The 24,601-nt window shown below is 33.7% G+C and overlaps 4 protein-coding genes across 4 annotated transcripts; 2 read left to right on the forward strand and 2 right to left on the reverse strand.

Moving 5' to 3' along the window:
• Positions 1 to 301: 301 nt before the first annotated feature.
• On the reverse strand, positions 302 to 2,773 carry LOC116139292 (probable terpene synthase 6). Its single transcript, XM_031424969.1, has 4 exons — positions 2,667 to 2,773; positions 1,456 to 1,594; positions 761 to 1,009; positions 302 to 592 (listed from the first exon to the last, which is right to left on the reverse strand). The coding sequence occupies exons 1-4, from the start codon at positions 2,771 to 2,773 to the stop codon at positions 302 to 304; spliced, it is 786 nt and encodes a 261-aa protein (XP_031280829.1).
• Positions 2,774 to 6,810: 4,037 nt separating this feature from the next.
• Positions 6,811 to 8,437, forward strand: LOC116139348 (pentatricopeptide repeat-containing protein At2g29760, chloroplastic-like). Its single transcript, XM_031425027.1, has one exon. The coding sequence runs from the start codon at positions 6,811 to 6,813 to the stop codon at positions 8,371 to 8,373; it is 1,563 nt and encodes a 520-aa protein (XP_031280887.1). The 3' UTR covers positions 8,374 to 8,437.
• A 3,444-nt stretch (positions 8,438 to 11,881) lies between these two features.
• LOC116139293 (pentatricopeptide repeat-containing protein At2g20540-like) lies at positions 11,882 to 14,929 on the forward strand. The gene is made up of 2 exons (XM_031424971.1): positions 11,882 to 13,446; positions 14,608 to 14,929. Exons 1-2 carry the CDS (start codon positions 11,882 to 11,884, stop codon positions 14,927 to 14,929), a joined length of 1,887 nt encoding a protein of 628 aa, XP_031280831.1.
• A 1,121-nt stretch (positions 14,930 to 16,050) lies between these two features.
• LOC116139294 (probable terpene synthase 6) lies at positions 16,051 to 18,728 on the reverse strand. The gene is made up of 7 exons (XM_031424972.1): positions 18,459 to 18,728; positions 17,966 to 18,239; positions 17,498 to 17,876; positions 17,121 to 17,339; positions 16,885 to 17,023; positions 16,521 to 16,769; positions 16,051 to 16,421 (listed from the first exon to the last, which is right to left on the reverse strand). The coding sequence occupies exons 1-7, from the start codon at positions 18,726 to 18,728 to the stop codon at positions 16,128 to 16,130; spliced, it is 1,824 nt and encodes a 607-aa protein (XP_031280832.1). The 3' UTR covers positions 16,051 to 16,127.
• Between the last annotated feature and the right edge of the window lie 5,873 nt (positions 18,729 to 24,601).

Raw genomic sequence — 24,601 nt, forward strand, 5'->3', positions numbered from 1 at the left:
TAGTTGATCATTAAATTTTCCTTGTTAAAAGTTCATAAATATTACCAAGTTGCCTCTCTACCCTTTTTTTTAACACCCAAACCTTAAAGGCGGGGTACTTTTATTATTTCTGAAACCTCAAAGAATTATTTGTTACTTTAACAAACTTTTATGAAATAGTTGTGCAAATATTATGATATAAGAGATCAATGTATCTGAAATTTAAACATTCAAAACATAACTCTACTTCAAATAGTTCTTCTTCCAAACAACAACAAACACTCAAATATTGAACTAATACATTATTATGAATAACTCTTAATTAAATAGGAATTGGGTGAATGATAAGCTTGGTGATGTAATCTTTCAAAGCCTCTGGGCATGTAACTCCATCTTTTTCTTTGTAGAGAATTTCTATTACGCGCGCACTATTGATAAGTGTAATTAGGACTTTTGATGACGCAGCTGTTGGCTTCATGCACTCCTCATTCAGATCCTTCCATCCATCACTCTTAATTCTCTTAAACTTTTCAACTGTTTCCTCTTTCGAGATGTCATATTCCTTCATGCAACATTCCACGGTAGAGGCAACATGTCCCCTCTTTTGCTCATCCTTCAAATATCAATTTATAATTAATTAGATACATACAAATTCAACACATTTATAGGGTCGGAATTGAGTCTAGTTTTTATATATTACTTCTTTAAGCAAGTTCTACTGTATTACACGAATTGATATTGCTACAAACAAATTAAAGATTGATATATATATATAAAATACCTCGTGAGATACAATATCACACTGGAGACGGCCGATTATATATGCAGCTCTAACAATTTTAGGGTCGCTCTTCAGCCATTCAAATTCTTTATTCCCTGCAGCTCCCATTCCAACAAAATAAGTTGCTGCATAGAAGGAAATACTACCAGCTGGGGCTAACTCACTGTTCAAACGTTCCTCAAATGGCGGGACAAAGCCTTTACGGAACCATTCAGCCTCAAGAAGGGAGACTTTCAGCAGGTCCTTTATCTGAATATTATAAACGAAGTATATAAATAAATAACAAACATATACACCTGAGATGGAATACTCATTAAGAGTAAACTTCTCTACGCAGATTTTATCTCTGATTTTTCATCCAAAATGATTTCTATTTATGTTACAATGTTTTCATAAAAATAATGTCATGATGTGGTATATACCTAACAAGGCGGTATTATTGCTGTTAATTTGTAATAAAAAAATTTCCATGCTACAGAGTTTGCACAAATAATTCCTCAATGCCTTACATATGGAAGAAGTTGATTACAAAAATAAATATTTTTAAACTCTTACGTTAAATTAAAGAAGAAAAGCCGTAGTAGTTTAGGAACTCTTCTGTTATATGCACTTTTTGGATCTTCAGAAAGAAAATATATTCATATATATGTGAGAAATTTATAATAAATAAATAATTAATAGCGAAGCAGACGTACTGTATCCTTCATGCAAGAAACACAATAAGATCTTCCTTCCTTGCTCTCCTCATCTTCCAGTTCATCATAAAAATTCAAGAGCGTGGTATAAAGAAGTTTCATATAATCTGGCAAAGTACCAACAGCATTAATATCCCACCTGAAAAGTAATTGAACACGTTAATTACACATCAGATACAAGCACAACTGGAAATCTAGCTCTCGACAAATTTTATACGATATTTTTCTTCATCTCTCTCTTTTGTTTTGATTTGTTTGTTTGTTTGCTTGTATTTAAGGAAACATATAAAAAAATGTTCGATCTATATATATTTGAATAAAAATTTTAATCGCAGAAGCATAAGACGATTGCATGCTGAATGTGATATCCTAAAATTTTCCTTTGTGTATATTGGAGTAGAGCTTTTATAAAAAGTTTGTTAGTTGTTTGGTTAGGAAAATATAAAAGAGCTTTCTAAAATTAATTTATTAAAAAAAGTTTTAATATAATAGATCCAAAGTTATTTTTGAAATTTCAACATTTTTAATGAGGGCAAAAAGAGTTTTTGCTTGAGCTTCTCTTAGAAGTCACAAAATAGTGTTTTTTATAACTGTATTAGCACTTTTAAAATGCAACAAAACAACCTAAAAAAATTCTAAAATACTTATAAGATTAAAAAAAAAAAATTATTTTGTCCAGTAAAGAAATCCAACCAAATAGGCTCCTAGGCCCTAGCATGGGTGAAGCAAACAAATTCCAGAGTATATTTTATTGGTTAATATTTTTTTCTCAGTATCTCCTTTTTTACATGTGTAGCCTAGGCATGGTAATATTCCCTAGGATTTCGGGACCATCTTGCCCCGCCCCATATAGCCTTGGTTTTTTTTGGGGATAGGGCAGGGGTGAGTGATGCCTTTCCTCAACCTTGCTTCGTCCTATATATAATATATAAATTTAAAAATTATATATATTTACTTTTTATTAATACCTTTATATTTTATCTAATTACACAATTATCCTACCTATATAAACTCATATTTTCTCAATTCTCTCACCCTAAATAATTGAACAAAAACAAACACTGACCCATATTTATGTATATATAATTAATTATGTTTAAACGATTAATTTAAGTATTTATCATGTGGACGAGAATTAACTATCGTGTTTAGTAATACTCAAATTAATTTATGTTTATATAAAATTAACGAGATAAGGACGGGCCTCTAACATTCTCCTTTGGGGCATAGAAGGAGGATAGGCGGGGGTGGAAAGTGATTTTGAGGGCGAAGATGGATATAATGAATGAGATCCCGTCCCGTCCCGCCCCATTGCCATGCCTAGTGTAAACAGTCAAATTTAATAGAAAATCGGTGGAAGATAAATATTATATAATAAGATAATATTCACCGTCCACCGACCAGAAATTTTATTAAGGTTCATATATATATATATATAATCCACCTAATTTTCTACTACATTAAATGAGAACCCATACCTTTCCCATCACATGGATGATGGCATCAACTTAATAGAATGATCACCTTCTAGGTCACTCCTTTGACAAGTATTAATTCAGTTTTAAACCTACTATTTCAAGATGCTTTCGAGATAGCTCCTTTATCTTTTTCACTCCAGAACGGAACATTGATTTGATCCATACATGATTCCGGCCACAACCAAACCAAACCAAACTCTCAGTATTTTCACTCTCGAAAAGCCAAATGAGAAGTTGTATATTATATAGCATTCCTTTTAATAATACGACATGGGCTAGTGGTTTGATCAATATGGTACTTCAATGTAATGTTTTGCAATATTTGGGAGCTTTTAAGATTATGAAATATATTGTATATGGTCATCGGTCAAAGCCAAAGTCGCGTTATCGAAACAGTCAATTCATCTTTCAGGACAAAAAAATGGGAATCTGTGAATATTTCTTGGATCGTGTAAAACAATTATTTTTGTTCTTAATGATTCCTCCTGCCCTCAAAATTGAGTATATCAACTGTGGTGGGTATGAAAGATAAAATATGGTACACTTCATTTGGGAGTGTTTGAGAATCATATGGATGTGTTTGAGAAAGGAAAACGAGAAGAGAAGAGCGAGCGCACAGATATTCTGCAAAAAAATTAATTATGAAAATAGCCGCTGGCTACCACGTAGCATTTTGAACGTTGTGTATAGTTTATTTAGTCACCTCAGCGCATCATCGAAACTTTCAATTCATCTTTCAGGTTCAGGACAAAATAATGAGAATCCGTGAAAGAGTTATTGATTTATTGCAATTTTTCAGGACAAAATAATGGGAACCCGTGAAAGAGTTATTGATTTATTGCAATCGTATATGCACTCAAATTTTGGTCGATCAATTATAAATAAAAATATATTTTATATTATAATTTTTTTATCCTGTCTTACAGATTTTATTTCTTTATTATAATACTAATTTATATTATATTATGTTCAATTTTTATATATCCTTAACTTTCAACTTTAAAAGTTATAACCAGGTTTGAAAACATGGTCCAAGTAAACCCGATAAAATAAAATCTCTAGTTAACCGGTTGAACCAACAGACTGATGACATCATCATTGACCCATTTTTATCCCAGTAATACTACACTTACCGATCAAGCTACCGATTTTCACATACCGACCCACCTGTTCAATTACCCAAATCTCAAAATTTAACTCAATTCACATGAGTCAGTATGTCAAATCGATAGTTTAATCGGTAAGTCAAGTATTATAGTTTTTATCCTCATCACTGCATTTATGTTTTCTGTTGCATGCACTTCTCCTTTTATCTCATTGGGCCATCAATCCCTCGCTCTTTGATGTATCCACTTCTCCTTCCTTTGTCTCATTGACCATCAATCCCCCACCTCTAGTTCTTTTTCAATGACATTTATTAAGCCTCTTGATGACATTTAGGCATGGTATGGGGCAGGGCGGGGGAAAGGCATCACCCACCCCCGCCCCATCCCCGAGAATGGGGATTAAAACACCCCCCACCCCTATCCCCAAAAAAACCAAGGCTTCTCTGCTCCATATGGGGCAAGGCAGGGCGGGACGGGTCTCAAAATCCCGAGGAACATTGTCATGTCTAATGACATTTAATAAACCAAACTCTGTTGACTTTTTCTACGAAAGTTTATTGAATGCAATTTATTTTTAATCTCTTCCATGTTAAAATTGTAGGAACGAAGAACAGTAGAGAGAGAGCTTCAACAGCTTCTTTCTCCATCTTTCTTTCTTGTTCTTCACTCTTTCATTTTTACTGTTTTAATTTTTAAAGCTCTTCCGGCTCTTCAACTTTCTTCTAATCAAAGGGTGCACGCCTTCTACACCAAAACACACAAACACATTCACTCTTCTCTTTTGACAAAATCCTCATTTTCTTCTCTCTTATTAGTTGTGTGTCGCTACTATTATATGCGCCTCCACCATTCTCCACCACCATCGCCACCGCAGCAACAACGGCTTAGGGTTTCAACTCCTCTCATTTGTTAGTTAGTCTTATTTTTTCCTTGATTAGCCTAAAGTCTTTAATTGAAAATCATAATAGGGATTTTAGATGCTAGAATGTAGTAATTTGAGTTGACCTGGTTTTGTGCCAAAACCAGTTGGACCGGCAGTTAGCTACAGTAATCTCAATCTAACTACGGCTCATACCAAGTGAATTTATATCACCAGTTTTTATGCGGCTCGACTCGGTTTAATTGCCAGTTCCTAGTCGAATTGGTTAAACTAATTAGGCTGGATCGAGTTTTAAAATACTGATTATAACCTCATCATAGTAATAAAATTAGTTTGATCTCATTATCATGACTATTGAGATGTTCTTTCTCTCTCTCTCTCTCTCTCTCTCTCTCTCTCTCTCTCTCCCTCTCTCATCTCTCTCTCTCTCTTCTCTCTCTCTCTCTATATATATATATATATATATATATATTATATATATATATATATATATATATATATTAATATATAATATATATATTATAATATATATATATATATATATATTATATATATATATATATGAAATTGTCTTACTAAGGCACAAATTTATGTATACTTGTTCCAAGAGGGGTAAACATAAAACTATGTTGAGTAGGGTTTTTTTTTTTTTTTTTTTTCAAATAAAACACAAAAAATATTAAGAAGAAAAAAAATTTATTAGATGAATCTTAACTATATAAGAGCCTTTTCAACAAAATAAAAAAAATAAATAGAGACAACACTTTCTAATAGATGATATAGTGAGGATTACCTTAAATAATAAGATATATTCACTGTCCACTGACCAGAAATTTGTTAAGAGTTCATACCGTTATTATCTAAAATCCACCTAATTTTCTATTAAACCTGACTCTCTACACATGCCAAAAAGGAAATACAGAGAAAAAAATTTGACCAATAAAAATTTGTTTGTTTCAGTTTCACATATGCTGAGAGCCTGTTTGGTTGGGCTTCTTTACTAGACAAAATAGCTTTATTTATTTATTTTTATTCTTTAAGCACTTTCGAGTTTTCTTTAGGTTGTATGGTTGCCTTTCAAAAGTGCTTATACTGTTATAAAAAAAGCTAGTTTACGGCCTATGGCCTATGGGAGAAGCTTAAACATAAACTCTTTTTGAGCTTATAAAAAATGTTGAAATTTCAAAAATAACCCCGTTCAATCTTTTAAATTTCTCTTGATCTGTGTATATTAAAACCCCTTTTCGTAAATTAATATCACAAAGCCCTTTTACTTTTTCCTAGCCAAACAAACTCCTCTAATAAGCTCGTCTTCTATAAACTCTTTTTCTTTAAGCTATACCTGAAGAAGCCGTATAACTCGGACCTTGAAATTTGCCGGAAATTGGATTTGAAATATAAGTTTGAGCCTAGCCCAAATAGAAAATAGTATGGGCGAACTTATAAAAAGGATGAACTCACTCAAGTAAAGCCCAACAAGGCAAAGCCCAGAAGTTGAATTTAGAGAAGGAAAGCTGACTTTGGAAGATGATGGAAGAATCTCAACATCTTCAAGCAATAAATTCAAAACTCTTTTTCAAGGATTATCCAAGCTTGAAATAACATTGAGCAATTGCATTTGCCTCGTTTGTCACATGTTGGATTTCCATGTATGTCCACCCTCAGTATTCTCATACATAGTGTTCATTGAAAAGCAACTCTTCTCCAAATCGAACTCAGGTTTCAACTTTTATCGCACCATGTTCTCCATCAAGCAACTCTTGTCAAAATCTCGAAGGGTGTTGAGTTGGATTCTGTAATAGAGTTTAATTACTAGACATTGCTTAAACAATGAGTTATCGTCATCCAAATTCTCTATGAATGTTTCAAACAAATTCTATTAGCCCAAGTTATGAACTACAAACACTTACAAATTCTATTACGCCAATGTAATACTCTTGAATTCCTGAAACAAATCCACGCTCAAGCAGTAACACTTGGAATTCTCCACCATCACCAACCTTTTGCGTGCAAATTACTTAACTCTTACGCCAAATTGGGAACCTCACAGGAACCCAACACACTCTTTAGTCAAATTCAAAACCCAGATATAGTTTCATGGACATGTCTCATTAATCTTCACGTGCAAGTTCGAGAACCCAGAAAAGCTTTGTGGGTATTTTCTCGTTTAATTTGTAAAACTATAGAACCTGATAGCTATTCTGTTGTTGCTGCTTTATCAGCTTGTAAATGTATAAAAGATTTGGCTTGTGGTAGGATAGTTCATGGGATAATTGTCAAGTTTTCATTAGGGTTTGACCCAATTGTGGGTAATGCGTTGATTGATATGTATAGCAAGAATAAAGATATTGAATCGACTGAGAAAGTTTTTAAATGTATGGAATGTAAAGATATTGCTTCATGGAATAGTTTGCTTAATGGGTTTGCAATGGTCAATGATTTGGAATCTTCTCGCCTGGTGTTCGATGAAATGCCTCAGAGAAATTCGGTTTCTTGGAATGCAATGATAACGGCTTATGTTCGAGGGAGGGAAATAGTTGAGGCATTGGAACTTTTTAGGGAAATGAAAGCAGGAGGAGAGTATTGTACGGTGATTACTATTGTGGCTGTATTGTCGGGTTGTGCTGACATTGGAGCTCTTGATCTTGGTAAATGCATTCATGGTTATGTTAGTAAAAGTAATCTTGGTTTTGGTGTTACTGTGAATAATGCTTTGATGGATATGTATGCAAAGAGTGGATGTCTTGATATGGCATTGAAGGTTATTAGTGAGATACGGGAGAAGGATGTGTTTTCATGGACTACTTTGATATCAGGATATGCATTTCATGGTAAAGGAAAGAATGCTCTAGAGGTTTTTGGTGACATGATAGAATTGAAGATCAAACCGAATGAGGTTACATTCTTGTCAGTTCTATCAGCTTGTAGTCATGCAGGGTTACTTGTTGAGGGTCAGAGATTGTTCAATAGGATGAACAAATTCTATGGTTTGCAACCCAAGATTGAGCATTATGGTTGCATGGTGGATCTTCTTGGCCGAGCTGGGCTTTTAGAAGAAGCTAAAGATTTTATTGAACAGATGCCAATCAACCCGGATGCTGTTATTTGGAGATCATTACTTAGGGCTTGTTTGGTCCATGGGAACTTGAATTTAGCTGAAATGGCTGCAAAAATGTTAATTGAATTAGAACCAGATGATGATGGGGTTTATATACTATTATGGAATATTTATTTTGCTGCAAATAGGCAGGAAGATGCATTAAAGATGAGGACGTTTATGCAAAATCAAAAAGTAAAGAAAAAATCTGGGTGTAGTTGGGTTGAGGTGAATGGTGTTACTCACGAATTCAAGGCTGACTATGTGATGCACCACGCCGGAACAGAAATTTTCTTGGTTCTAGAAGGGATCAATGAGCAAACAAAGTTGGATGGCCAATTTTTCGTTTTGGAATGAAAGTGGACAATTATGTTGAGGGTGAATCATTTTTGGAAGACATTATGGCCATCGAGAACCTAAGGTAGGAAATAATTCATTCATCTCTGGTTTTTTTGTTTTTCCAATTTCTGTTTCAAAATGAGGAAGTGTTACACTTCCTTTATTACAATCTTTCTTATTGTGATAATAAACACACCAAACAGTTTATTCTTGTCATTCCTTTTATATTATTCAAATTAGCACTTCAGGGTTCAGTCAGTTATTGGCGCCAAAAAGCTCCTACATGTGCACGTGTTAGGTGAATTTTTTATACTTTTTCTCATTTTATACAGCATTATGTTTGCCATATATTTAAGTGATTGTGTTTATATGTAAGGGTAGTTGGTTTCTAAAAACTGTGTTTTTATTTTTGGTATTCTGTACTTCTGTTTATTGAGATCAATCTAAAACTATGTAATCAACTCAAAATTATGAACTATGATACAGAATGTGCTCATTATTAAAGGGTTAACTTTTGCCTGGGGTAATGGTAGCTGAATAGTATGGCTTTGATTGTTTGATTGACAACTGTATTAATACCATTTCAGGTTTTAAACCAAGGGAACAAGACTACAGCCTCCATGAATTTATAATATAGTTTGTTCAGGTTTCTTCAAGCAGTCTGTAAAACTCATTGCAAAGATAAATAGTTCCTTTTGACATGATTTATCTCGAGGTAAATCTCCTTTGCACTTAATTTAGTGAATAAAAAGCAGCCAATTGGAAATGTTTTATCTCTGATATTTAATTCTTCATGCAGAAACACGGCACAGAGTTACCAGGTTTGAATCATATGGCAAGCTTGTCTAACACATGCAATCCTGTTGAAAACAATGACACTCTTGCATGTAAATTCCATCAACAATTTCAAGTAAAAAAACTCAACACATTAATTCAGCACAAACTTGATTAGCCTTATTTTTTCAGGTTTGTTAATTAGTCTTATTTTTTACTTGATTAGCCTAATGTCTTTAATTAAAAATCATAAAAGTGATTTAGATGTTAGAATGTAGTAATTTGAGTTGACATGGTTTTGTGCCAAAACTAGTTGGACCGGCAATTAGCTACAGTAATCTCAATCTAACTACAGCTCAAACTGGGTAAATTTATATCACCGGTTTTTATGTTGGCTCTGGCTTAATAGCCGGTTTCTGATCAAACCGACCAGGCCAGGGCGAGTTTTAAAATACTAGTTATAACTTCCTCATAATAATAAAATTAGTTTGGTCCCACTATCATGACTAACTATATATATACACTTTTATTATAACAATTAATAAGTTTATAATCTATAACATACATTCAATTGTTGGATCAGGAAATTGTGTTATTAAGTCACAAATTTATGTATACTTGTTCCAAGAGGGGTAAACATAAAATTTTGTTAGATAGGTATTTTTTTTTTTTTTTTTAAACAAAAAGGTCTGATTATTTAAATATTTTTAACTATCCTATTCATACTATTTCCAGAATACTAGTTTGTTTCTCTATTCTGAAAATACTATTATATTTTCTTCAACTACATTTTAAACCCCTTAAGTTGATTAATTTAACTAAATACCCCCATAAAAAAGTTTAGAAATTGATAAAAACACCCTCACCCACCCACATTTGTCAAATTCCAGCTACCACAAACAGAATGTGGTCGGAATCTGGTTTAATGACTCACTACCTACTGGATATGGCCGGTAGTGCGCCGTTCTATCATTTTCTGGCCAGATCCCACGGCCAAAGATGACAGCCAGATCTTTCACCGTAGCTGGTCTTCAATGAGGACCATATCTTGGCCGTCGTTGATGACCAAACATGGCTAGATCTAGCCGTAGATTTGGCCTTTTCCGGCCAGATCGATTGTGGATCTGGCTAGAAAATGTCATCTCGGCGCACGATCAGGGAATGTTGGATTACTGGAAAGTTAGATTACCTTGAATATTACTGGAAATCTTTAGGAAAATGTGTTTGGTTAATTGGTGGGTATGTTATATTAATATGTTTGGTTGGGAGGAATAAATTAGTGGGTATGTTATATTAATATGTTTGGTTAGGAGGAATAAATTGGTGGGTATGTTATTTAAATTACTGAATTGTCCTCTAATTAAATATTATTATTATATTAATTTTTAATATTGATTGTTATTTGGATTATTATAACCCCCCAACATTTAAAAACTTAGCAAAAACAACCCCATAATAAAAGTTTAGAAAATCAATAAAGCACCCCCACCAACCCAGCCGCTGTTGACAACCATTGCAGGTCGTCGGCAACCTAACGGCGCACGGAAGGCAGGAAGTGGCTTCTGTGAGTTGTCTGGCCGGAAATGGCCAGACGTGACAGATCTGGCTGTCGACGGCCAGATCGATGACGGATCTGGCCATCAACGGCTAGATCAATAATGAATCTGGCAGTCAAAAACCAAATCGATGGCCGTTGACGGCCACAGACGTGGTCGTTGGCGGCCAGATCCACGCACGACGACCATTTTCGGCCTTCAGTGTGTCGTTCCGATGGCGGTCGCGGCAGTGGGTGCTAGCGGCAGCAAGTGGGTCGGGGTGGTGGCTTGGGTGGACTACAATTTGTTTTGAATTCAAGGGTAATTTTGCCTAAAAAATTAATTAATTGGAGTGAAATAGTAAAAATCATATTCATGTAAATAAATTTAAAAATAAAGGCATTATTGTCTTAAAATTTTATTAATAAGGGATATAATTATAACAAAAAAAGATAACCTTGGTAATCTTAGAATACCTAAAAAAGTAAAGGGAATCAAATTACCTCTAATATTACTAATAGTAACCACTATTGGTATTTGAAGATTACCAGTATCTTATATTACTTGACAGTCAAACATGGTAATCAAGTAATATAAGATGACTTAACTCCAGTAATCTCATGTAACCCCAACTAAACGCTCCATAAATAATAAGATATATTCACTTTCCACTGACCAGAAATTTGTTGAGAGTTCATACAGTTATCTAAAATCCACCTAATTTTCTATTAAACCTGACTCTCTACACATGCCAAAAAGGAAATATAGAGAAAAAAATTTGACCAATAAAAATTTGTTTGTTTCACCTATGCTGAGAGCCTGTTTGGTTGGGCTTCTTTACTAGACAAAATAACTTTATTTATTTATTTTGATTCTTTAAGCACTTTCGAATTTTCTTTAGGTTGTATGGTTGCCTTTCAAAAGTGCTTATACTGTTATAAAAAAGCTAGTTTACAGCTTATGGGAGAAGCTCAAACATAAACTCCTTTTGAGCTTATCAAAAATATTGAAATTTCAAAAGCAACTCTTCTCCAAATCGAACTCAGGTTTCAACTTTTATGGCATCATGTTCTCCATCAAGCAACTCTTGTCAAAATCTCGAAGGTTGTTGAGTTGGATTCTGTAATAGAGTTTAATTACTGACATTGCTTAAACAATGAGGTATCGTCATCCAAATTCTCTATGAATGTTTCAAACAAATTCTATTAGCCCAAGTTATGAACTACAAACACTTACAAATTCTATTACGCCAATGTAATACTCTTGAATTCCTGAAACAAATCCACGCTCAAGCAGTAACACTTGGAATTCTCCACCATCACCAACCTTTTGCGTGCAAATTACTTAACTCTTACGCCAAATTGGGAACCTCACAGGAACCCAACACACTCTTTAGTCAAATTCAAAACCCAGATATAGTTTCATGGACATGTCTCATTAATCTTCACGTGCAAGTTCGAGAACCCAGAAAAGCTTTGTGGGTATTTTCTCGTTTAATTTGTAGAAATATAGAACCTGATAGCTACTCTGTTGTTGCTGCTTTATCAGCTTGTAAATGTATAAAAGATTTGGCTTGTGGTAGGATAGTTCATGGGATAATTGTCAGGTTTTCATTAGGGTTTGACCCAATTGTGGGTAATGCGTTGATTGATATGTATAGCAAGAATAAAGATATTGAATCGACTGAGAAAGTTTTTAAATGTATGGAATGTAAAGATATTGCTTCATGGAATAGTTTGCTTAATGGGTTTGCAATGGTCAATGATTTGGAGTCTTCTCGCCTGGTGTTTGATGAAATGCCTCAGAGAAATTCGGTTTCTTGGAATGCAATGATAACGGTTTATTTTCGAGGGATGGAAATAGTTGAGGCATTGGAACTTTTTAGGGAAATGAAAGCTGGAGGAGAGTTTTGTACGGTGATTACTATTGTGGCTGTATTGTCGGGTTGTGCTGACATTGGAGCTCTTGATCTTGGTAAATGCATTCATGGTTATGTTAGTAAAAGTAATCTTGGTTTTGGTGTTACTGTGAATAACGCTTTGATGGGTATGTATGCAAAGAGTGGATGTCTTGATTTGGCATTGAAGGTATTTAGTGAGATACGGGAGAAGGATATCTTTTCATGGACTACTTTGATATCAGGATATGCATTTCATGGTAAAGGAAAGAATGCTCTAGAGGTTTTTGCTGACATGATAGAATTGAAGATCAAACCGAATGAGGTTACATTTTTGTCAGTTCTAGTAGCTTGCAGTCATGCAGGGTTACTTGTTGAGGGTCAGAGATTGTTCAATAGGATGAACAAATTCTGTGGTTTGCAACCCAAGATTGAGCATTATGGTTGCATGGTGGATCTTCTTGGCCGAGCTGGGCTTTTAGAAGAAGCTAAAGATTTTATTGAACTGATGCCAATTAACCCAGATGCTGTTATTTGGAGATCATTACTTAGGGCTTGTTTGGTCCATGGGAACTTGAATTTAGCTGAAATGGCTGCAAAAATGTTAATTGAATTAGAACCAGATGATGATGGGGTTTATATACTATTATGGAATATTTATATTGCTGCAAATAGGCAGGAAGATGCATTAAAGATGAGGACGTTTATGCGAAATCATAAAGTAACGAAAAAATCTGGGTGTAGTTGGGTTGAGGTGAATGGTGTTACTCACGAATTCAAGGCTGACTATGTGATGCACCACGCTGGAACAGAAATTTTCTTGGTTCTAGAAGGGATCAATGAGCAAACAAAGTTGGATGGCCAATTTTTCGTTTTGGAATGCAAGTAGACAATTATGCTGAGAGTGAATCATTTTTGGAAGACATTATGGCCATCGAGAACCTAAGGTAGGAAATAATTCGCTCATCTCTGGTTTTTTTTGTTTTTCCAATTCTGTTTTGAAATGAGGAAGTGTTACACTTCCTTTATCACAATCTTTCTGATTATGATAATAAACACACCAAACAGTTTATTCTTGTCATTCCTTTTATATTATTCAAATTAGCACTTCAGGGTTCAGTCAGTTATTGGCGCCAAAAAGCTCCTACATGTGCACGTATTAGGTGAATTTTTTATACTTTTTCTCATTTTATACAGCATTATGTTTGCTATATATTTAAGTGATTGTGTTTATATGTAAGGGTATTATTCAAATTAGCACTTCAGGGTTCAGTCAGTTTTTATTTTTGGTATTCTGTGCTTCTGTTTATTGAGATCAATCTAAAACTATGTAATCAACTCAAAATTATGAACTATGATACAGAATGTGCTCATTATTAAAGGGTTAACTTTTGCCTGGGGTAATGGTAGCTGAATAGTATGGCTTTGATTGTTTGATTGACAACTGTATTAATACCATTTCAGGTTTTAAAGCAAGGGAACAAGACTACAGCCTCCATGAATTTATAATATAGTTTGTTCAGGTTTCTTCAAGCAGTCTGTAAAACTCATTGCAAAGATAAATAGTTCCTTTTGACATGATTTATCTCGAGGTAAATCTCCTTTGCACTTAATTTAGTGAATAAAAAGCAGCCAATTTGGAAATGTTTTATCTCTGATATTTAATTCTTCATGCAGAAACACGGCATAGAGTTACCCGGTTTGAAGCATATGGCAAGCTTGTCTAACACATGCAATCCTTTTGAAAACAATGACACTCCTTGCATGTAAATTCCATCAACAATTTCAAGTAAAAAAACTCAACACATTAATTCAACACAAACTTTCAATTTAAACATGCAAGCTTGAATTTGAAGGAAAATCTTAGTTTTTGCCACTCACAACTTTTGATGTTCAACCATTAAGCTGAAGAAGGTTTGTGGTCCTCTAACGGTGCTCCCGGCTTGTCTTTCGGTATACAAAATCCAATAATTTCTTCGTACAGAGGTCTCCCTGTGTTAACACATCAATATTAATAGACTCAACTGAATTGGCTTGGTTTTGTAGCTTGTTCTCTGAAATTGGACTGCATTTGACTGAAGTTCCTGTCATCTGGTGTGATAACCAGAGTGCTGGTTCCCTGGCTTCCAATCCTGTCTTTCATAGGAGGACTAAACACATTGAGTTAGATACTCACTATATAAGAGAGCAAGTCACATCCAACAAGCTTAAGGTACAGCATGTTCCTACTGAATACCAAAAGGCTGATATTTTCACTAAAGCTCTTCCATTTTCCAGGTTTGAAATTCTTAGAGAAAAATTGACCATCAAAGCTCCTGCTGCTGCTGCTAAAATCTGTGATTCTGTTGCTTCTACTTCTGCTAAATAATTTGTTGATTTGTCAAATTGTCTCATTTGAGCTTGTTGAAGTGTTTACAATGTTTACCAGTATATGGTAAGATGAACTAACTGAGAGGATCAGTTACTGAGTAGTATAGTTATTTTACAGGTTCTGAAATGTTGCTCTATGCTGAAACTGTGATGTTCTGCAATGTTGCTCATGACACTGTGATGGTTTTATAACATAAACCTGACATGACTTACTTGGGCTGCTTTGATAAGGACGCTGAGAAATCTGTAGTTTGTGTGATAATTTGAAAATTTATTGATTGTTGAAGCTGCAGAACAATTAGTATTTTGAAGACTAAGTCGTTTGTGTACTTTGAAGACTAAGCCATATGTATGCTGAGAAATCTGTAGTTTGTGTTGATAAAGTTGCAGAGCAATTAGTACTTTGATGACTAAGTCGTTTGTATACTTTGAAGACTAAGTCATCTGTATGCTAAGAAATCTGTAATTTGTGCTGATGTTTTGAAGATTTATTGATAGTTGCTGAAGTTGCAGAGCAATCAGTAGTTTGAAGACTTGAATTCCGAAGTCTCAAGAAAGATTAAAGAATTCAGAAGCTTAAATTAAGGAGAAATGTTAGTAAGTACTGAAGTAGTGGCAAGTTGTGGAGTGTTTTTTAAGGATGTTAGGTTATGAAAATGATGACTACTGAGGTAGTGACAGGTTGTGGAAGTTTTGTTTAAGGGAGGATGTTAGGATATGGAAATGTTGACAAAGTTGGCCAGTTAGCTAACTGTTTCAGTAGTTACTTTTAAGTTTTGTTTAACAAAATTGTATATAAATGCTTGTAACAACTATTTCAATAAACTAATAAAGAATTACAAGTCTTTCTTCTAAAACATTTTCTCTGTTTTCTTTCTTCACTATCATCATTCTTCACTTCACTATAAAGATATTTTACTGTATATACAACCTCTTTAATTCAGTATATACATGGTTATGCATGTTATCTTAAAGTCGAATAATTTTCTCATATTCATATTAAAATTCAAAATAATTAACAACATATATGAAAGATAGTCTTGTGAATGACAGACGAAAGAGGTACATAACAAGTTTTTATTGCATTGTAGTACAAAAACAGGCTAAAATATAGCCAATTAAGCTAGACGTAAACAGTCACAACCCTAATAACTTAAACAAACCACGTAACTAAAAAGTAAAATACATAGCTCTGATCAAACAGGTATTGGATCCACGAACAACTTGATGATGTAATCTTTCAAATCCTCTGGAAATGTGAATCCATCTTGGTTCTTGTACAGTATTTCTGCTAATCGTGCAAAATTGACAACTGTAACTAAGATGTTTCTTGAAACATCAGTTTGTTTCATGTACTCTTCATTAATATCCTTCCAAGCATTAGCAATCAATATTTTTTCAAACTTTTCAACAGTTTCCTCTTTGGAGATGCCATATTGCTTCATGTAGCAGCCTACGGTAGACGAAACATGTCCTCTCTTTTGCTCAAACTTCAAATATGTTTTGTATTGGTAATTAATTAGATGGCCTACATGAAATAAATACAGAAAATATTTGTGCAAAAAAAATTAATTTTTTTTTTAATTTACCTCGTGAGCTTTGATGTCACCCTTGAGACGACCGATTGTAAATACAGCTTCAACAATTTTAGGATGATTTTGTAGCCATTCAAATTCGTTGATCCTCGCAGTTTCTCCCATCCCCACAAATGATGCTGCTATTACGAAACCAGTACCTGCTGTGATTATTGCATTGCTTAACCGTTGGTTGAATGATGGAACAAAACCTTCATTGAACCATTTGGCCTCTTCAAGACAGGCTCTCACATACTCTTTCAGCTGGTTATTAACAAAAATAAATAAATAGATAGATGTTAATAAAATTAAAAAAATTGATTTGCGAAAATTTACAATTATGAGTTTTGAAAAGTAATAGCAAACAGATATGATTTACCTTATCCTTCGTAATTGATACACTATAAGATCTTCCTTCCTCGCTCACATCATTATTTAATTCATCAAAGAGATTAAGGATAACACTATATAGTGTTTTCATATAATCTGGCAAGTCACCAGTGGCATGAGTGTCCCACCTGAAAGTAACATTATGATTTTTAAGATTTGAATTAATTACACAGATTACCTTGACCATACACACACACCCACACACATACACACACATACATATACCTTTCTAAGGCGTCTGTAAAACTTTGAAGCTCTTCAAGTGTACCATATGCATCATATGTATCATCTGTAATCGTTAATATCATCATAAGTTTGGTCTGTACTATACGGGCACGTGAATAGCGAGGCTCAAAATAATTTGCAGTCGTCCAGAAGTACATCTCCACAATTCTATCTCTTGAGTAAGAAAACTTTGATGCAAATTTATTATCTTTCCACCAACTGAAATAAGAATGACAACACAATCTAGATTTATTATTATATAAAATAGCTACCTGATCTTCAAAAACACGTAGCTAGGTATCCAATCATATGAAAGATGTTGGTCTTAGGGGTTGACATGGTCAGCACTAATTACTAAAAAAATTCAGCAAACTTACCGGGTGACATGTTTGAGCTCTTGTTGGTGCAATAATTGTACCCGATTAAAATCTAGTTTTGCAAATATGAGTAGAGTTTCATTTCTGTATTCGCCTAGATCTTCTTGGTAGAAAGAGATGTATTTGTGTGTCTCCAATCTTGGTACATTTTTGTGCAAGGGCGCTTCTAGAGCACTTGTTATATGTTTTGCTAGATGATCTGGACTTGATTTAGCCAAGGACTTGAGATTAGTTGTTGTAAAATCAAGGGCCTCCTCAAGAATATCTTCTCCACGTACTCTCAAATGAGTAGCTTCATACAAACTCAGCATGCCCCTTGCATCCCCGGCTAAGTTTTCCTTGAACGTACCATTACTATCCTTAAATTTGTCAAACACACCTGATACTTACAAATATATATATATAAGAGTTGTTTAATCATTATGTTTATTTCTTTAATTTATATAATAAAACTTGAGATCTACTTACCGCAAGACATCTTGAAACCATGTTGTCTAAAAACTCGAAATAGAAGAGCAATAGTGTAGAGATCATAATCATTATCTTCCGCAAGGTTAGGTTGTGCTTCAAAAATTTGATTTAGTTGTTCTTCAATTTCCGTCTCAAAGTGATATGACACACCAAGTCGACATATAGAGTCAATGAAACAAACTTTCTCCGCCGGATCACTCGCAGAAGCAATTAACATTTCTTTCACCTGTTGCTTAAGCTCTTCAGCGAGTTTATCATTTGATTCAATTTCCTAAAATCAAAACAACATAAAATTTATGCATCAGAATTTAGTAAAACAAAGAGAATAGAATATTCATATTTCAAAAAATAACTGGTAATAGGAAATTAATTAGATAGAGCTAATTATTTACGATGACCAGTACTACTATAGCATAATTAACTTAATCAATTTGCTAAAACACGAAGATTAATATGGCATGGAAAGGAAACTAATATAAATTAATTATACCAATTGAGGTATTTCAGAAGTGAAGATGTTGGGGTCTTTCCAAATGGAAGGGGCAAAGTTTGCCAATGGACGATAAGCTTCTTGGTTGTTATTAGATGCTAAACATGGCTGCAGCCTCCTTGATGCTTGCAGTGATTTTGCAGAATGCTTAACAATATTGCTAGGAGAAGCAAAAAAATCATGAACAAATATTTTAGAGGGAGGATTTGCGGTTGATGGTGGAAAGCATTTCGAGGAGTTCAGTGCTGATACATGAGTTTGCAAAGCCATTGATGAGTTCATGGAAATGTAAATGAAGTAAGATAGATGACCAACTTGTGCTAATCAAAGGCTCAAATGGACCCTATTTATAGAAAGCGTTCCGTCATGTTCTGACTAGTGAATAACTTGCTCCATATTTATCAAGCTCTTAGATCATCCTCTGACAGCCTATTTTAATGTGTTCAGGCTCTCAGATTATATTCTGACAGGCTATTTTGATGTGTTCATATCGACCTTATCCTTTTGTAAATAAGTAATGCTACCAATCCGACTATGAAAAATGAAAATGACCACATTGTGAAAGAGAAATTAATATCGTTTTGACTGTGAAATATATTGATCGGCCATTGACGCGTCATCTAATAATAAATGTGTACAGCAATAAGTCTAAAACTCTTTTATCACAAGTTTTGCCAACAGCGGGCGAAATGGAACATTGCCTTCCTCCGTGTTCATCGCATGTTGGAAAAAAATTTATAGGCCCTATCTTTTTGTGAAATAACACTTTCTTACCCTTGGTTTTGGAAACTATCAACCGACGTCCATGCATCTTTTTGTGAATAGTAATCTCCCATCTAATCTTAATTATTTAGTGTGTTTTACTAAATCCCCTCCATTTCTTTACTGTCTACATGTGACCCAGTAAAATAAGAACATTTCAATTAGAACCCGACCTTTCCCATCACATGAATGATTTCTCACCCAATTTAACATCATCAACTTAATATATTAAAGTTATAAGTAATACTACATCAGTAACCCTTTCTCACAAACTTTCTCTCACAACCCTGACGTGGTAACTCGTAATTGGTCAACTCGTAATTAATTAGTAAGACTCATGTGAGACCCATTATGAATTAACCAATTACAAGTTATCACGTCAAGGTTGTGAGAGAGAGTTGTTGGTATAGTATTACTCTAAAGTTATTGGCTAGTAGTTTGGGCAATATGGTACTTCAATGTAATATTTTGCAATATTTAGGTGTGTTTGAGATTCAAGACAAGAAGAGAAGACAGAGCAAAAATATTTAGAAGCAAACAGCTTTCTGCAAAAAAATCACTTTCAGGACAAAATAATGAGAATCCGTGAAAGAGTTTTTGATTTATTGCAATTTTTAGCCAATAACCTGCTTGAATTATATATATTTCCTAGTAAGGCTAGGCTCAAACTTATATTTGGATAATGATTGCTCACAACCAAATTTTATTAAGATCTAAAATCCCTCTGATTTTTTGCTACATTAAATGAGAGAAACCCCTACCTTTCCCATCACATGGATGATGGCGTCAACTTAATATAATGATCACCTTCTAGGTCACTCCTTTGACGACTATTAATTTAGTTTTAAACCTACTATTTGAAGATGCTGTTAAAATAGCTCCTTTATCTTTTTGACTCCGGAAATGAACATTGATTTGATCCACACATGATTCCGGCCACAACCAAACCAAACCCTCAGTATTTTCACTCTCGAAAAGCCAAATGAGAAGTTGTATATTATATAGCATTCCTTTTAATAATACGACATTGGCTAGTGGTTTGATCAAATATGGTACTTCAATGTAATGTTTTGCAATATTTGGGAGCGTTTCGGATTCTGAAACAAGAAGAGCCAACAACGTCCTACAAAAAAAAAAATTAATTGTGAAAATAGCCGCTGGCCACCACGTAGCATTTTGAACGTCGTATGTAGTTTATTTAGTCACCTCACTGCTCAGACTGAAAGCCGCATCATCGAAACTTTCAATTCATCTTTCAGGTTCAGGACAAAATAATGAGAATCCGCGAAAGAGTATTGATTTATTGCAATTTTTCAGGAAAAAATAATGGGAACCCGTGAAAGAGTTATTGATTTATTGCAGTCGTGTATGCACTGAAATTTTGGTCGATCAATTATAATAAAAATATATTTTAGATTATAATAAATTATAATTTTTTTATCCTGTCTTACAGAATTTATTTTTTTATTATAATACTAATTTATATTATATTATGTTCAATTTTTATATATCCTTAACTTTTAACTTTAAAAGTTATAACCAGGTTTGAAAACATGGTCAAGTAAACCAATGTTCTGAAAATCAGACCGGACAATGACCCGTTCAAGAGTCCAGTTTTCAGTTTGACCGATTGGATCGGTCGGTTTGACCGTAATTTATAAAATTATTTTTAGTCCCTAAAGGTTTGAAATTCATAAACAACACCCCTTATAATACTCCCTTAAGGTTTGAAATCTATCTAAAACACCCCTGTCGCGAGAAGATTCTGGTGAGTGTGGGGCAGCGACGATCGACGGCCAATCGAAGCTGGAATCTCGGGGCTTTTGATGTGCAGGTGCCGACGACTCTGATGGTGGTGCGACGGAGTTCCATCAGCGTCGGAACTCGCTGGAATCAACGAAAGAAATCCGACGTCGCGTAAAGCCGTAAACTTTAGGTGGACGGCGATTGACGAAGGCTAGACGACGGCGACTGAAAATGGATGGGTTTGGTCGTGGAAATGTCGTCAGTCGAAAGATGCCGGAATCCGACGGTGATTGGACCGCGATTCGGCACTATTCTGGTGGTTCAACCGCAGTCCAATCCGGTTTAACTTCAAATAGCGGTTTTTTATATATACCGGACTGGATTTGCTGTCGGTTGCCGGTCTAACCGGTCCGACTAGGTGGTCCGATCCGGTTTTCAGAACACTGAAGTAAACCCGATAAATAATCAAATCTCCAGTTAACCGGTTGAACCAACAGACTGATGACATCATCATTGGCCCATTTTTATCCTCATCACTGCATTAATGTTTTCTGTTGTATGCACTTTCTCCTTTCAATAATGCTACATTTACACCACCCATTACACCATTTTCATTACACCATGATATAGCATATCCCACATCCACACAAATTTTTAATTATTTTTAATTTTTAATATTATAATAAAAAAATTATTAGTAAAATGGTGATGGTGTAATGAAAATGATGAATGGGTAGTGTAAATGTAGCATTACTCTTCTCCTTTTATCTCATTGGCCATCAATCTCTCACTTTTTTATGTATCCACTTCTTCTTTTGTCTCATTGACCATCAACCCCCCACCTCTAGTTCTTTTTTAGATATGGTAATGAGCTCAATATTTTTTGGTATTCAGTCTAGTTTGATCCAAAAAAATCAGATTTTATCTAATATTTATGGGTTTGAGCTTGAGCCTAGGCCTGATTTTAAAGCTCGATTTTTGGTACGGGTCAGGTCTGAGTATGTTTTCAGGCCCGGCTTGGCCCAATAATTTTAATATTAATTATAATAAATTACCCTTATACTATATATTTAATTACAAGATTATCATATATATATATATATCCCCTCATTTTTCCCAAACCCTATATGGATAGATGGATGCACTTTGTGGAAAGTTATTTATATATTTGCTGAGTATTAAAAAATAAATTAATATTTAAAAATTGTTTCTAGAATTAAAAATATAAAAAAAAATTAAAATTTATTAATATTTAAAAGTTCATATTATAAAAATGAGCGGGCTTGGGCCGCGCTTGAGGTTACAAAAAGCCTGTCGAGCTGAGCTTGGGCTTTACTTATCATACCTGCGACGGACCCGGATCAAGCTTGGGCCTTTGTCATGAAGTCGAGCTTGGGCCTAGGCCAAGGGGTACTCAATCACTATTCTTTTTCAATAACATTTATTAAGCCTTTAATAATTCAATAGCTTTTTTCTCTATCTTTCTTTCTTGTTCTTCACTCTTTCATTATTACTGTTTTAATTTTTAAAGCTCTTCCGACTCTTCAGCTTTCTTCTAATCAAAAGGTGCACACCTTCTACACCAAAACACACAAACACATTCACTCTTCTCGTTTGACAAAATTCTCATTTTCTTCTCCCTCATTAGTTGTGTGTCACCACTATTATATGCACCTTCACCATTCTCCACCACAGCAACAACGGCTTACGGTTTCAACTCCTCTCGTTTGTTAATTAGTCTTATTTTTTCCTTGATTAGCTTAATGTTTTTAATTGAAAATCATAAAATTAGTGGCAGATCCGAGATTTTTATAGAGGGGGGCTCTGCAGCTCTTTCATTGTTTGCTAAACAACTAGTAAAAACTTTAAAAAATTATCAAACATTTAGCAAAGAAAATAACACGATATCAAAAACTTGAGAGAAAAAAATATAATAACGCAATACTTTCCTATTTGAATAAATCTATGAGAAGCAAAATTTTGAGTAAATATATTAAGTAAACCTTGAGCAAAACCTTCTTTTAAGTTTCATTTTTTTTTTTTTTTTAAGCTTTCAAAGATTATTATATTAATTTAATAACTTTGACCATTATAATATTAATTTAATGACTTTGACCAGACCTGACTTAAGCTAAAGTCAACCAAAACTTAAATAAAGTCAACTTTGCATTGACTTTTAATATGAATTAATAAAAAATTAAAAAAGAATTTTCTTGATATAAACATAGATAGTAACTCAAATTTCTTTAATTATTTTGAATAACAAAACGGTGAAATTTGAAATGTAGGAAAGTAATGGGTGAAGGGTAAAGAATAACGTTCTTTAAAATATAGTTAAAGTTTTAATTTAGGAAAGCAAGTTCATTCTTAGATACAAAACACAAAATAACCTCTTAAGATCCATATATTTTCCCCTCAAATTTGAATTAAAAAAAAAAAATCATTCAACCCTAAAATAAACTAAATTGAAATGAGCAATACACATACTTAAAACTGATAAAATAAAAAAAAAAAAAGCTAATTGTGATATCTTGAGTAGTGAAAGCTTCAACAATTTTAAATTTCAAAAGTTTTAAGATTAAATAGCATGAGGAAGAGAAAAAAAGAATGAGAGAGTAAATAATTTTGAGGATAAAATCATAAAAATTAGTTAAAGTCGTGGAGAAGAAGAGTGGAGAGAGTATTCAACTTTTAATATAATGTGGACTTTGAATATATATATTAATAGCAAGTTTTTTGTGAGCTTAAATATATGTATAATAATTATCATTTTTTTTTTTAAATCCGAGAGTGAGCCTAGGTATATATATTAATAACAATTTTTGTGGGTCTATATATTAATAATTTAAAAAAAAAAAAAAAAAATACTTGAGGCCTACCTCAAAGAGGTTGAATCTGCCTCTACATAAAAGGGATTTTAGATGATAGAATGTAGTAATTTGAGTTGACCTGGTTTTGTGCCAAAACCAGTTAGATCGACGGTTAGCTACAATAATCCCAATCTAACCACGGCTCATATCGAGTGAATTTATATCACTAGTTTTTATGCTAGGTAGACCCAGCTTGATAGTCGGTTTTTTATCAAACCAGGTTAAACTAACCGGGTCTGGGCAAGTTTTAAAACACTAATTATAACCTCCTCATAGTAATAAAATTAGTTTGGCGCGACCCAACCTAATAGCTGGTTCCTGGTCAAACCGGTTAAACTAACCAGGTTGGGTCGAGTTTTAAAACACTGTTTATAACCTCTTTATAATAATAAAATTAGTTTGGTCCTACTATCATGACTATAGAGATGTTCTAATATATATATACACACACACACACATAACATTCAATTGTTGGATCAAGAATTTGTCTTAGAGTCTGTTTGGCTGAGTTTATGAAAATTAGCTTATAAGCACTAGCTGCTTATAAGCTAATTTATAATTACATTTTATTATTAAAATAACTAAAAATGATGCTATATTATTTTATCAAATAATAAATTATACCATGGAGCTTTAAAATTAAATAGGGATAATGTGGTAATATATTTAGTCAAATTAGCTTAAAAGCAGAGTGCTCATAAGTTGCAAATTTTTTTTTTTTTTTTTTTTTTGGCTTATAAACTCAACTTATAAGCTCAAACAAAT

Source organism: Pistacia vera, unplaced genomic scaffold, assembly GCF_008641045.1.
Source record: "Pistacia vera cultivar Batoury unplaced genomic scaffold, PisVer_v2 Contig35, whole genome shotgun sequence".
In the NCBI taxonomy this organism is placed as follows: Eukaryota; Viridiplantae; Streptophyta; class Magnoliopsida; order Sapindales; family Anacardiaceae; genus Pistacia; species Pistacia vera.

Bases quoted from the DNA above. Each gene is read 5' to 3' on its own strand.
- LOC116139292 (XM_031424969.1), bottom strand. From the start codon at position 2,773: ATGGCAATGGGGCGGGACGGGACGGGATCTCATTCATTATATCCATCT. The intron at 1,010-1,455 runs GTACGTCTGCTT...TATAATATTCAG, and splicing joins TTTCTTGCATGAAGGATACA to ATAAAGGACCTGCTGAAAGT. The intron at 593-760 runs GTATTTTATATA...TGATATTTGAAG, and splicing joins GTGATATTGTATCTCACGAG to GATGAGCAAAAGAGGGGACA.
- LOC116139348 (XM_031425027.1), top strand. From the start codon at position 6,811: ATGAACTACAAACACTTACAAATTCTATTACGCCAATGTAATACTCTT.
- LOC116139293 (XM_031424971.1), top strand. From the start codon at position 11,882: ATGAACTACAAACACTTACAAATTCTATTACGCCAATGTAATACTCTT. The intron at 13,447-14,607 runs GTAGACAATTAT...TTGGTTTTGTAG, and splicing joins TTTTTCGTTTTGGAATGCAA to CTTGTTCTCTGAAATTGGAC.
- LOC116139294 (XM_031424972.1), bottom strand. From the start codon at position 18,728: ATGGCTTTGCAAACTCATGTATCAGCACTGAACTCCTCGAAATGCTTT. The intron at 17,877-17,965 runs GTAAGTAGATCT...TGTAAGTATCAG, and splicing joins TGGTTTCAAGATGTCTTGCG to GTGTGTTTGACAAATTTAAG. The intron at 16,770-16,884 runs GTAAATCATATC...GTTAATAACCAG, and splicing joins TATCAATTACGAAGGATAAG to CTGAAAGAGTATGTGAGAGC.